At 41.8% G+C, this 14397-nt stretch overlaps 1 protein-coding gene across 6 annotated transcripts in view; it reads left to right on the forward strand.

The window, feature by feature from the left end:
• Window positions 1-314: 314 nt before the first annotated feature.
• Window positions 315-14397, forward strand: part of SLC35D2 (solute carrier family 35 member D2) — a 52547-nt gene continuing 38464 nt past the window's right edge. For 3 of the 6 annotated variants that reach the window (XM_025051666.1, XM_025051668.1, XM_025051667.1), the window contains exon 1: window positions 315-540. In XM_025051666.1, coding sequence (XP_024907434.1) covers window positions 389-540 — 152 coding nt within the window. In that variant the 5' untranslated portion in view covers window positions 315-388. Of the gene's footprint in view, window positions 541-912; window positions 969-13083; window positions 13131-14397 lie in introns of all 6 variants that reach the window. The other 3 variants (XM_025051669.1, XM_015594780.2, XM_006918811.3) reach the window with 3 other exon arrangements.

Consider the following 14397-nt stretch of genomic DNA (forward strand, 5'->3'; position numbering starts at 1 on the left):
TGTAAATTATATGTTAAAAAGTAGGGAAAAAAACCAAAACCAGCTAGCACTAAGACTTAACCGAAGCGTTTCTCCCCAAGAGAACAGTCTGGAAGACGGTAGGGGTTTTTATTTCTTCCAATCTCGTTTCTGATCTCCCTTTCCACCGTCAGGAGTGCTTAGACCCAGTGTATTCCTGAGGACTAACTCCTGCCGAGCGGCACCCGCCGCGCGCGCAGCTTTGGGGCGCTGGCCCCGGGCGCGCGCGAGCACGTGGTGTTCGCGCCCAAGCCCTTCCTGTTTTGGCCGCGCTCTCTCGCGGCGGCCGGGGGCGGGGACGGAACTGGGGCGGGGCCGGCCCGAGGGCAGTGGAGGCGGGCGGCAGGCTGCGGGCCGGGGGCTGCGGGACATGACCTGCGAGGATGACCACGCGGGCGCCGAGCCCGCATCCGCCCCGTCCCCGCTGCCCTCCGGGGTGGCCCAGCTACTGTCCGCGCTCTTCTACGGGACCTGCTCCTTTCTCATCGTGCTGGTCAACAAGGCGCTGCTGACCACCTATAGGTGAGGCGGGCGCCAGGGGTTCGGGCGGGATCGGCGCGGGGCGCCCGGCTGCTCCGCGGCGACCTGACCTGGTACCTTCCCGTTCCCGCGCCACGCTGGCTGGACACGCGACGTCCCCTCAGTGGGGGGCGGCGGGGTTGCCCATGCCTTCTTACCCTAAGGCCGCGCCCGGGTCAGGGCGGGTGGGGACCGAGAGCCTCGAGTCGCAGTGCCAGCGCGGGTGGCCGTGGGCTTTGCACCTTGACCACGTTTACGCAAGGCCGGAAACCTTCGCAGCGTCTAAAAACCCAACTACAACCTAACAAAGTCATTCTCCTGTCAGTGATCGCGGGCACGCCTCACCACTATTTACTTCACTACTTACTACCGCAGGACACTGCAGAATTGTGCTTCCGTAGAGCTACATCCCAACGCTTTCCAGTGCACCGGTGAGCTGAAACAAGCGAACATTTCTTTATAGACATCTACATGTTCAACAATCGGATGAGTTCATTTGTTTTGAGCAATCATTCATTCTCACATTACCAGCATGTTCATGGAAAATTGGGGAAAACAATGAGACGTTCACATGATGTACTTTTTTGGACGTGTTTATAGTAAGCCAGCAAATTTGTGGTTCCTTGAACCTATTTGTAAGGACTAGAAAATCCTGTTTAATTTTGCTTTCGTAGTAGCAGCATTGAAAGCGTTGTGGATTTAGACATAGCTCCACTACTTAATACCTATGCCTTGTGGGCCAGTCCCATAGTCAGCAGTTTTCTCAGATGCGAAAGCTGAATTATTATAACCCTGTTAATTACCTCCCAGAGCTTTGCTGGAGCTGTCATAAGGTAGGCTCTTTGTAAACTATACTATAAAATCCACATTTTATGAAGAGTGCAAAGAGACCTCAGAGATTATCTTCAGCCTTCTTATTTTATACTTGAGAAAGTGGAGACTCACATGAGCTTGGCTGTTTACAACTACAACATACTTATTGAGCGCTTACTATGTGCCAACCCTGTCACAGGCATCAGGGAAGCAGCTGTGAATAACACAAATCCCCTGTTCTGAAGATTCCATGTTATTGATGGAGACAGAAAAATAAACAAGTGGGTTCATGAATAATCAAAGTAATTTTAGATATGAAATGAGAGCGGTTGGGGTGGAGTGGTTGGCACTACAGCATTCCAGACAGATGGGAATGTTCTGAAGAGGGCATGAGCTTGGCCTGCTGGAGGAACAGAGAGATCACCGTCACTGTGGCCAGAACTGAATGAACAAGTGGGAGAAGGTAGGAGAGACAGGGAAGGCAGGATCAGATCTCTAATTCCTTCAATAATATTTATTAAACACCCGTTATGTGCCGGGCAATGTTTGGCACTTGGGATTCAGAAGTGAATAAAGCAGATCAAAATACCAAATGTTATGGAGCATCCATCCATCCTCCTGGAGCTTACATAAAGCTTTCTAGTGGAGTAAGAAGTAAACTGATAGAATTTTTATCATGGCAGATGTGGCTATGTGTTCACAAGAAAAATGTAAGACAGGAAAAGGGAGTGAGGTAGGGAGTGTGGGCATGGGAGAGAATTAGAGAATTCCATCTCAGTGTGATCAGTGAAGCCTCGCTGAGGAGGTGACATTTGAAGCAAAACAAGTGAGGTGAGTGAGATGGGGGAAGAACATTCCAGGTATGGAAGAGTAAGGAGTTTGGGTGGGAATGCTACTATATGGGTCTCAGGTAATGGATTGGTAGATTATGTAGGGCCTGTGTGGCCACCTTGGAGGCTCTGAGGGATGAGAGCCACTGGGAAGAGCATAAGAGTAACATGATCGAAATCACTCTGGCTGAGACAGTTATTGGGGGACCAAGGGGAAGCAGGGAGAAATCACTCTGTGTTGAGACAGTTATTGGGGGACCAAGGGGAAGCCGGGAGACCATCAAACTAAACAAATTGTTTTAATTTTAGTTTAAATGCCATCAGATGGAAGGTTTTAGCATGTGCCAACATGACATAATCTGTGTGATTAAGATTTCCTTGGCTGATGGGTGGATGGTGTTGGAAGCATGGAGAGGAGCTAGGAAGTGATTGCAGTATTTCAGATAATTCTAAGATATGGCTTGGACTGGGATGGGGGTATGGAGGGAAGGGCTAGATTTGGGATACTTTTTTGGTGAGTCTGGCTGTCAGTATTCTTTTCAAGGTCTCTACCATTGTGGTGCAGCTCGCTTGCTGGCTGGCATCCATGAGAAATGCAAACCCTGCCTTAAAGAAAGTGGAATAACCATATGCCTAAACCTGGATCGCCTAGGATAAGAAACAAGAGAATGCTATTCATAGGCTCGTTTGGGAATGGACTGGAGTTTGTTGGGTGGTTTGAACCTCACTCTTCACTTTCTGCACTTGAGTGAGCAGTGTGCTCTCCTGCCATGGCATTCAGTGCCTCCAAAACACATGTCTTCTTGTGGGAGGCAGGGAGTGGTAAACACAGGGCAGTGTTTACCAGATGAAGGGTAGTGTTTACCAGATGAAGGGCAGCGTCCCACCAGGAAGAATTATTATCTGAGACATTCCATGCTCTAGCCTTTCCACCTTTAAAATTTTGAGTTCCATGGTTAGAGGAGGAAATCAAGTTTTAGTTTCAGCAAGGCAAAAACCCTTAATAACCGTTATAAGTAAACGTTTCACATTTCAGTAATATACAGTTTTGAGGGGAGGCGGGTTGGTGTGATTTGATAACAACAGTAAACCATGGAAATCTGATCCAAGCATTAGCTGTTTGAGGATAGAGTGTTGTGTTGTCGCTTAGAAGGAAGGACCTTGATAATTGCTTAATTTTTAGGGTCATGGGAATGTAGCTCAACGGATGTTTTTTCTCTTCCATTTTGAGCAGATTGTTTCTGGTTGGGGTACAAGACTTGATGGGTGGTCTTAGTTATTTGTCTTAGTTCAATATAATGCTAGATTTTCCTGGTTGGACAGAGAGGTTGAAGGATATGAACTTTCAAACTGTGTTGGGGTGAGAGGGAAAAGCAAGGTTATCTAAGAATCTGTGACCAGTTGGTCATAATAGTTCTTAGGAATCAGATTCATGATGGTTGTGCAGGTGGTCCTGAGTTGTTTTGTTGTTGTTGTTGCCATTTAAAACCTATTCTCTATGACATGCAAGCATTTACAAATGATGTTTAAAAAGTATAGAACTAGTTGTATTCAGTTCACAAATATTTGCTCAGTATTTGCTGAGTGTCTACTTCTTTCTACATTTTAGGGCTTTGAGATTTAACACAGTGGTTTCCAAACCTATCTTTGTGATGTGACTCACTTGGATAGATTTTTATAAAAGCTATTGATTTGGAATCTCCAGTGGTGGGAACTGGAAGTCCACGCTAAAAACCAAAATCAATTGTTAATTTTCTCATTTTGATGAGAACCTGCTTTCTGTTGAATACGCTGCTCCCTTCGTCACCTGGAATGGAGCTGGATCCTGATCTCACCCCAGTTGTGGCCCTGGTTGGGTGCTGGGATTGGGGCCCCCGGGGGCAGGGGCAGGGAGCAGTCTGGTGGCTCCCCACTGTGCATGCTCCATGAAGACTCCAGTCTTCCCCTGCACTTTCAGTCCTCTCTGTGATGGCTCCTGGGCTCCTATGATTCATTTAGTGGCGATGCCTGTGTTCCTGTCAACCTAGACTGACATCAGCCTTTGGGGCTTCAGGATCCACGAGCTGAACCATGGCAGCTGGTCTTGTCCCACTTGTCATGGTCACTCCCAGGGCCCGTGCTCCAGTCTCTGCAGAGATGGTCACCACCTATGTGCTATGGCAGCTCTTCCCTCCAGTTCCATGAAGAGCAGCTCTGGAAGCCGCATGACTTCCTTCTGGTTCCCACCTTGGCTGTCACTTGTTGGGCACAACCTACCATCTGCCTCCTTCCTTCAGTCCTTGAGCAGTTCATCTGTCCTGAAAGAAAAACCATTCTGAGCTGGCTGTTTTGACTTTAAATTGTTGATCACAAGCCTCAACTGGCTCTTCTTGTCCCAAAAATAACTCACTCTTTCAGGCTTTCTCCTTCATCGTGAACCCTCCCACACCCCTGTCCTTCACCTCCTTCTGTGATAGTTCATTAATAGAAACCATCAAAGAATGTTCCTCCCTGTTCTTCCTGCTAAAATGGAGGGAACTTATTGTTGTTTCTGTGGAAGGGCCAGCCCCGCACTTCTTGGCGTCCGCTCCCCCCACCTCCTTGAATAATCATCTTCTTTTCGAAATCAGCAACCTCTCTCCATCAGCAAACAAAAACCTTCCCTGGATCCCACATGGGCCCTCTTTTTTAGTTCCTTTCAGAGTCAGACTCCTCAAAGAGTTGTGTACACATATTGTCCTCACTTCTTTGCATTCACTTCTACAAGAATTTGGTTAAAAACTTGAGGGTTATTTTATTTAAATACAGGAATGCACAAAGAACAATAATTATCTATATTCCTACAACCTAGAATCCATATCTTGAAATATTTATTTTTTAAAAAGAAAAGTCATTCAATTATGATCATTATAAAGAATTTAAACAAAAGAAAAATATAAGGGCGGAAATTTAAAATGACCATAATTGACATTAGGCAATGATTTCAGACATCTAGATATATGGATGGATTGGTGACATAGATGCATAGATTGAATTACTTTTTAAATGTGTACATACTATAGATGCTACATATTTACTCATTTATTTATAAATTGTTTTCTTTAATCCAAAAAGGAGTTGGGAAAGGGAGCTTTCATTTAATTATTTTTTTTTGAGAATACCCCCATCACTTTTTATTATGAAAAGTTTTAAGCATACAGAAAGATAGAAAGCAAAGAACAATGAACACCTATATACACACCACTGAGATGCAATAATTAACATTTTGCTATTTGCAATTTTTCCCCAGAACCATTGAAAGTAAGTTGCAAACATCATGGCACTTCACTCTGAAATACTTCAACACTCAGCTTCTCTTGAAATACAGATATACTCCTATGTAGTATCATTTTTCTTTTAACAAATTTAACAGTAATTTCCTAAAATAATCTAATACCAAATCTATAATCATCCCCATTGTCCCCAAGATGTTTTTATGGTTGATTTAAACATTTGAATCTAGATCAAGTCAAGCTTCATGCAATACATAGAGTTATGTCTTTCTAGTTGGGAAAAGCCCCCCATTCCACCCATTCCCCATGATATTGGGGAAGAGTCTTGGCCAGGTGTATTGTAAAATGTCGTATTTTATGGATTGTCTGACTTACTTTCTGAAGTCTTGCTGAACTTATTTTCCTCTATTTCCCAACCGAAAGTTGATCTAAGGGCTTGATTACATTCAGATCAAACATTTCAAACAACACCACTTCAAAGCTGACCTCTGGACTTCATATTGCATCATATCAGGGGTTAGTCCACCAATAGTCATGCTGGCTGCATTTGAAGGGTCATGTAGGGTGGAGACTGCAAGTTGCATGTACATATGAAATTTAGTTTTAACTGAATTGAATGGAGAAAAGGGAAATTAAAGTTCAATTAAAAGAATTGTTGATTTTCAAATATATATTTCTTAACTAAAGCTTATTATTTATTAAAAGATCCCTCTCAATTTAAGAGGCCCTGAAAAACATCAAGAAGTTAGTCATTATGTTGATTTTATAGACATGTTTCAATTTTTGATAGTATATATGACCTCTGCTAGGAAAGATGAGGATTTTTGCATACTTCTTCCTGTCTTCCCTCCTCTCCATATCTTCTTTTATAATGAAGCATCCTGTTCTGTAATTATCTCACAGTCGTTTGAATTTGTTTTATAGTTAGATGGAATCAGTAGTAGCCCTTTACTACAATGTCTACATTCCATAATTTATTAATATTTTTTTAAATTTTATTTTTAGTTTGAAGCATACAGTACATTGGTTAGACATTTATATAGTTTATAAAACGATCCCCCTAATTGATCTTTCTCTCCTCTGGCTCTCCACCTAGCCAGTATATTAATGCTAACTGCATTCCCTATGCTGTGCTCCCCATCCCCGTGCCCATCTATCAACTGCTAATTTGTACTTTAACCCTTCACCCCTTTCTCCCAGCTCCTCAGCCCCTCCTCTCTGTCTATCACCGGATTGACCTCTATATTTGTGAGTCTGTTTTTGATTAGTTTGTTATTTTTGTTCCTTAGATTCTGCATATAAGTGAAATTCTATGGTATTTATTTTTCTCTGTCTGACTTATTTCACTCAGCATAATAACCTCCAGGTCCATCCATGTCGTTGCAAATGGCAGGGTTTCATTTTTTTTTTAATGGCTGAGTAATATTCCATTGTATATGTGAACTATAACCTCTTTATCCAGTTGTCTGTTGATGGACATTTAGGTTGCTTCCATATCTTGGCTATTGTAAATTGCGCTGCCATGAATATTGGGATGCATAGGTCTTTACAAATTATGGTTTTGTTTTTCTTTGGGTAAACCCAGAAATGCAATTGCTAGGTCAAAAGGTATATCCATTTTTAATTTTTTGAGAAACCTCCAGACTGTTTTCCATAGTGGCTGTACCAATTGCATTCCCACTGGTAGTGTATGAGAGTTCCCTTTTTATAGAAACTGATATTAAAAACATTTTCCTCTTAGTCTCCCAGAATAGAACTGTTAAAATTACTTATATTTGAGATTAGGAAACTCCCAGTTATAAATAGAAAATATTTTATCATACGTAGAAAAGAAACACTATGAGTATAAAAATGTAATTTAGCTCAAAACATCAAATCTATAACTTGATAAATAATCAAGAATAAATAGCAATGAACTAAAAAAAAGACATGTCCTACAGTATGACTCGATAGGTATACCTTGTTCAAAGGTTGGCCTAATATCAATTAAAAGTTAGAGAAGCAAAAAAGGAAAACAGTATCATTCAAATGGTGATTTATAATAAAATATATCTAAAACGAATAATTAACAGAAGTCAGTTTGAACAAAGTTTTAAATGGCTTTTTTTCAAGAAGATATAGAGTTGTATACTTTTCACATACAGAAAGTATTCAACTGGGACTGCAAATGTTTTTATTAAGTACTTAAATATTCCTTTTCTAATTTTACTTACACTATTATACTCTGAAATAAACGCTATTAAGCAAAATAAATTTTAACCCTATTGTAACAAATTGTTAATAGTTCAACTTAGTGTTTCTATTAGCTAACTAGCTTCGATATATCTACTATTTCTTTTTTTTTATTAATAATAGCAATTATGGGCAAGATTAAATTATTTTGTCTTTGGCCTGAGGCAAAAAAAGCAAATATAGTCACCGAAAATAAGGACACAAAGAAAATTTGACTTCTAATGAATAAAAACTGGTATTTTCAGAAAGGTTTACAAGTAAATTTCAAAATATACATGAGCATCAAATTATTCTTTCAAAATAATATGGTTTACGTATTATTCTAGAAAATCTTAATTCATGTCATATCTAAAAAACCCATTACAGAGTACTTCTTATTAATCATCACCAATCACTGCTCATATTTTAAGAGGAATATACTTCCTACTTGGAAGTCACTGAACTTAGCTTGTCCCACTTGCCACTTTGGAACCGTAAGTCCCTTCACCCTCTATGCCTGCTTCCCAGTTCAGGAACAGGAATAGTAAAATGAGTCCATATATGTAAAAATGAGTCAATACAGGTAAGGTATTCCAAACAATTCCTAGCATACAGTAAGCACTATTTATTTAAATGATGACAAAAGAATCACTTTTACTTAGGCTATAGCAAGGATTATGTGAAATAACACACATAAAAGCATTCAGTACCAGTGCCCAACACAAAACAAAGGACATAATAAATGCTTGTTTAAAAAAAAAAAAAAAAAAAGACCAAATATCCATCCATCAGTCATTTCGTGGGTGGAAATCTATCAATAATCCTCTAGCTTCCTTGAAAATACTCGAGAATATAATCAGACCAAAAGCTTGTGTTTGCATCTTACCTCCGCAGCCATGAAAGCCATTCAGGTATACATTTTAACAGTAAGGCATATATGTATTTACATTGTGTATTCACCTCCCATAGTTAGATTTCTTTCTGTCACTGCATATTTGACCCCTTTTACCTCGTCTACCTCCCCCCTCCCCCCTCCCCTCTGGTAACCACTAGTCTATTGTTCATGTTTTCTCATTTCTTGAGGTAGGCTTGTATTGCTATGAATTTCCTTCTTAGGATTGCTTTTGCTGTGTCCCATAGACTTTTGAGTTGTTGTGTTTTCATGTTCATTTGTCTCTAGGTATCTTTTTGATTTCTTCCTTGATCTTATTGATAACCCATTTATTGTTTAGTAGCATGTTATTTAGCCTCCATCTGTGTGTATTTTCCTTTTTTTTTTCTTGTAATTGATTTCTAGTTTCACACCATTGTGATCGAAGAAGACGGTTGATATGATTTCATTCTTCTTAAATTTATTGAGATTTGTTTTGTGTCCTAACGTGGTCTGTCCTGGAAAATGTTCCATGTACACTTGAGAAGAATGTATATTTTGCTGCTTTGGGGTAAAATGCTCTGTAAAGATCTATTAAATCCATCTGGACTAGTGTGTCTTTTAGGCTTATTGTTTCTGGGTTGATTTTTTTCCTGGAAGATCTGTCCATTGGTGTCAATGGAGTGTTAAAGTCTCCTACTACAAATGTATTACTGTTGATCTCTCCTTTTATGTCAGCCAATAATTGCTTTATATATGTAGGTGCTCCTGTGTTGGGTGTGTATATGTTTACTAGGGTTATGTCCTCTTGATTTATCGATCCATTTAGCATCATATAATGCCTTTCTTTGTCTCTTATTATTGCCTTTGTTTTAAAGTCTATTTTATCTGATATAAGTATTGCTACCTTGGCCTTTTCTTTCATTTCCATTTGTGCAAAATATCTTTTTCTATCCTTTTACTTTCGGTCTGTGTCATTTGATCTGAAGTGGGTCTCTTTTAGACTGCATATGCATGGGTCTTGTTTTCTTATCCATTTGGCTACCCTATGTCTTTTGATTGGAGCATTTGATCCATTTACAGATAAAGTGATTACTGATAGGTACATAGCTACTTTTACTTTATTATTCATATTTGTTTGTTCTATTTTCTTTTTTATCCCCCCTCTTTTTATAAGACCTTTTAACATATCTTGTAATATTGGCTTGTTGGTGATGAATTTTTTAAGCTTTTCCCTGTCTGGGAAGCTCTTTTTCTCACCTTCCATTTTAATCGAAAGCCTTGCTGGTATTTGTGGTTGTAGATTCTTGTGTTTCATAACTTTGAATATTTCTTGCCAGTCCCTTCTGGCCTGCAAAGTTTCCATTGAAAAATCAGCAGACATTCTTAAGGGAGTACCCTTGTAACTAACTAGCTTCCTTTCTCTTGCTGCTTTTAAGATTCTCTCTTTGTCTTTGGGATTTTAATTATGATGTGTCTTGGTATAGGTCTGTTTGAATTCCTCTTGTTTGGGACTCTTTGTGCTTCCTGAACTTGTTTGTGTAATTCCTTTGCCAGGTTAGGGAAGTTTTCTGTCATCACTTCTTCAAATAGATTCTCAATCCTTGTTCTCTCTCTACTCCTTTGGATACGCCTATGATTGGGAAATTTTTATGCTACATGTTGTCTCAGAGTTCTCTTAAACTAACCTCATTTAAAAAAAATTTTTTTTCTTTTTGTTGTTCTGATTGGGTGTATTCTGCTACTTTGTCTTCCAGTTAATTCACTGATTTGGTCTTTTGCTTCATCCAATCTACTGTTGAATCCTTCTAAGTGTATTCTTCATTTCAGTTATTGTATTCTTCATTTCTATCTAGTTCTTTTTTATGGATTCTATGTCCTTTTTTATGCTTACAGTTTATCTCTCTGTTGAGGTTCTCATTGTGCTCATCCATTTTCTTCATAAGTTCGTTTAGCTTACTTATAACCATTATTTTGAACTCTGTCTCTGGTAGGTTGCTTGCCTCTGTTACATTTAGCTTATTTTCTGGAGTTTTCTCCTGTTGTTTCCTTTGTGGCATGTTTCTTTATTTTATCATTTTATTAGTCTCTCTGTGTTTGTTTCTATGTGTCAGAAATATTTGTTTCGTCTCTCAGCCTTGGCCAGATGGCCTAGTGTGGAAGGTGTCCTGTGTGGCCCAATGGTGCACTCTCCATGCTCGCCTATGCCAAGGGCTCTAGACGTGATCTTTGTGTGGGTTGCGTGTGATCTTTTGTTGTCTCCAAGACTTTATTGTTGTTAGTACATCAGTGGATGGGATTAATGCCCTGGCTAACTGTGATAATTGACTGCGCCCACAGGGTAAGAGTTGCTAAGTGGGGGCCGACCCCACTGAGTGAGATTTGCCCTAGCAGGCTTGTGTACTTGTTACAACCACTCTTTGTGTGTATCACTAATGGAACTAATCAGGAGTTGCTCCGTTGTGGCCTGGTGCCATCCTCAATATGCTTTGGTTTTGTGGCCCCTTGGGAGGACTCCTCCGTAGGCCAAGGTCAGCTATTGCTTTTGATTGCTCAAGGCTACCTTGTGGGAGCTACAAAGCGATCCGCAGATGGCTGTTGCCTATGCCGGATCTATGGGTAAGTGGAAGAGACAATGCAATAGGCAGTGGTCCGGTTATTCCCCGTCCCTGACCTAGGGCAGTTTAGCAGGGGGACCAGTGCTCCTCCAGGTTTGACATTGCCTGTCAGTTGCCTGCAAGTCTCTGAAACTGGAAGAGCCTCTGGGTGATAAGTGTGTTGGGTGGTGTAGGGACCCGGGAATCTCCTGAATCTGTTGAGCAAATTTCCCCTTGCTACTGCAATGTCAGTTTACATGCCAGTGCTGTCTCTGTAGCTCCCTGTACAAGTTTCTAGTTTTAGCAAGGCCACCTGCTTCCCACCTTGGGCCTGAATGTGCCACCCCGAGGTAGGGGCAGCTGTCTATCAATGTGCAGCGGGCACTTTGTGTATTGGATGGGGCAGGGGCTCAGGGAGTCAAGGGCCGTCAGGCCAATAGCCTGTTTTCTGCACTTTCTATCTCTGCACGTCCCTGCAGTAGTCAGTCATAGATCACATGGAGACAAGCTGCTGTCTGGGCAGTCCCACAGACCCCTGCGATCCCCTCAAGAGATATTGCAGCTCGTATAGGCAGCAGTGGTCTGCCCACAACTGTTTTCCCTGAAATGCGCTCACTGTGCTAGCCAAGGTCTATTGCCTGCGCAGATTGCTCAACCCCAGAGCCAAGCAGGGCACGGGAGACTGCTTGTCAATGGGCTGCAGACACTTTGTGGCTTGGGTGAAGTGGGATCTCAGGGAGACAAGGGCCATCCAGCTGATACAGCCTCAGTTTTCCTGCAACATCTGTGCCAGCACGATCCCGCTATAGACAAAGATCACAGTGAGACCAGCTGCTGTCTTGGACAATTCCACTGACTCCTGCGCTCCCAGGAAGCAATATTGTAACTCGTGCAGCTAGCAGAGTTCTGCCTATAACTAGTTTCTCTGCAGTGCCCTCCTTGTCCTAGTCAAAGTTTGTTGCCTGTGTGGACTGGGAGAGCATGGGAGGAGGGTCAGGGCAGTGGCTGTTCACTGTCAATGGGCCGCCTGGGGCAATTTGCAGATTGGGTGAGGTGGGGTCTCAGGGAGACAATGGTCTTCAGGTCAGTACAGCCTTAGTCTTGCTGCAACTTCAGTAACTGTTCCTACGTTCCCAATAAGAGTACCAGATTACTGCAAGACTATCTGCTGTCTGGGACTGGCCCATGGATCCCTGAGATCTGCCCAAGTTTGTGTTGGCAGCAGTGATCTGCCTGAAACTGTCTCTGAAATGCATGCTCATAGCACTGGCTGCCAGCTGTGAATGTTTGGCCCTGTGGCATCCATCTAGCAACAGAAGCCCAGGACAATCTGCAGGTTGAGTGAGGTGGGCTGATCTCCTTAGGCCAAGGCTTCCTATTGGCTCTGTGGGAGGGGTCTGCAAAGTCCAGCTGGCAAGGTCTGTAGATTGCCAGATAGGGCAGCAGGACTAAAGCACAATGGTGGCTACCCTTCCAGCCCTTGTTCTGGCACCAGGTAATGCACACTTTCTCGGTATGAATCCCGTGAGAGCCTCTGACCCTTGCCAGTGTCCTGGCTCAGTGTCCGCAGGTCAGAGAGCCTGTGCGTGAGTCCTTCAAAGGAGCATCTAGGATTTCAGTCTCTGTCTCACCCAGATGGCCAGAATCCCTTCTGGTTTTTACAGTCTGAGTTATTGGGAACTCTTACTCCCTGGGCTGAGAAGCCCCAAAATGATGCCAGGACCCCCTTCTTCAGCCTTACTCTTCGTCCCAGTGATCCACTACCTGCAGGTGCGGGTCCAGCCCAATACATGACTTTGCCCCTCCTACGTGCTTCTATGTGGCTCCTCTTTTATATTATCGGAAGTACTTGTTATGATCAGTTGGACTTCAGGGGATTCTCCACATTGATTATTTTATAATTTGATTGTAATTTTGATGTGGACCTGGGAGGAGGTGAACCCTGCTTTTACCATCTTCCTTCTTCTTCCCAGAATTCGTTATTTCGATTTGACTCCTGATTGGTGGATTTCATTGTCAGGTAGTATTTTTATTGAAAGTTCATCGCCACTATATTAACTGTGTAAGCATTCTTAACAGATTTTTCTCTACCAAGTGTGCTTTTAGATCTGAAGTTTCAGTTTATTTATTTTCTTCATATCAAGAAAACAAATTTTTCTTTTATCTTTGAATCATTTTCTCTTTTTATTGAGTTCTTCACACAAGATACAGCAATTAGCCTTATATGGTGGTGTTTGTTTGTCTTCTTTATTTATTTATCTTTGAGTTTGTCTTTTTCCTCTCCATTCACTCTCATTACCTCCAGTGCTGATAATTCAGTCTTCAGCAGTGACCATTTAGTTCCATGTTTTTTCTAACTTATTCATGTGGCAGATGTATTGTTTTGGTCCTCAGTCGGTTTCCTTAGATCTGTATGCTCCCTTTTCATCTCATTTGACTGTTTTATTATCTCAATTTTTATGTTTGTTTTATTGACATCATCTTATTAAGGCATTCTATAGCCAGAAGCAATTATGAAGAGTTCCTTCTCTTTATATATTATATTTTCTTCTAGGTTGGCTCTTTGTCCATCTTCTATAACCTTTTGTTGTTATTGTTTTTTCTGTTTATAGTGTTTTCTTATTTCATTTGATGTTCCAGGTTGTATTCTCTGAGAAGCAGACTCTGAGATGTGGGGAAGTATATTGAGGAGCGCTCTTCTGAGCCTCTACAGTGGGGGAGTGAGGAATGCAGGGTTAGACAGAGGGAGCAGTTAGGCCATGCTACAATCACAATTAAGTATGATCCCAGAGCTTATGGAGCTGGGATGGCTCTACAGAGTTGTCCTGAATTGGGGTGGTGGGCCCTGGCTTTTCTACCGCTGCATAGACTAGCAGTTGGAATGCAGGCTGCTCTCAGAAAGGGGCTGTGCTATTGGCATGGCAACTTTCTTCAGCTGAGGATGTTCTTGGGCAACTGGGGAATGAATGCTTCAGTCCAAAAGCGGGTATCTGGGTGGCACAACCCAGCATCCATCCACTGGAGTTAAAGATAGGCTGATACTTTATTCTCTTCTTACCCTGTCTGAAATAGGTGTTTCCTTCTGACATGTAGATTGATAGCCGAGTGGTTTTTTTGTTTCATTTTTCAGTTTTTTTTGTTTGTTTGTTTTGTTTTTTGCGACTTAGCTCTTTATTCCAGCAAGGGCACAGCCCGCCTCACAGGGTGGCAGTTCTCCAGCAATGGCAAAGCACCCCCTTGCATGGCTGGCTTAGTTTTTTTTTATTTCTCTCTTTTGTAGTAGCCTG

The sequence above is a fragment of the Pteropus alecto genome, unplaced genomic scaffold, assembly GCF_000325575.1.
Source record: "Pteropus alecto unplaced genomic scaffold, ASM32557v1 scaffold138, whole genome shotgun sequence".
NCBI lineage: Eukaryota > Metazoa > Chordata > Mammalia > Chiroptera > Pteropodidae > Pteropus > Pteropus alecto.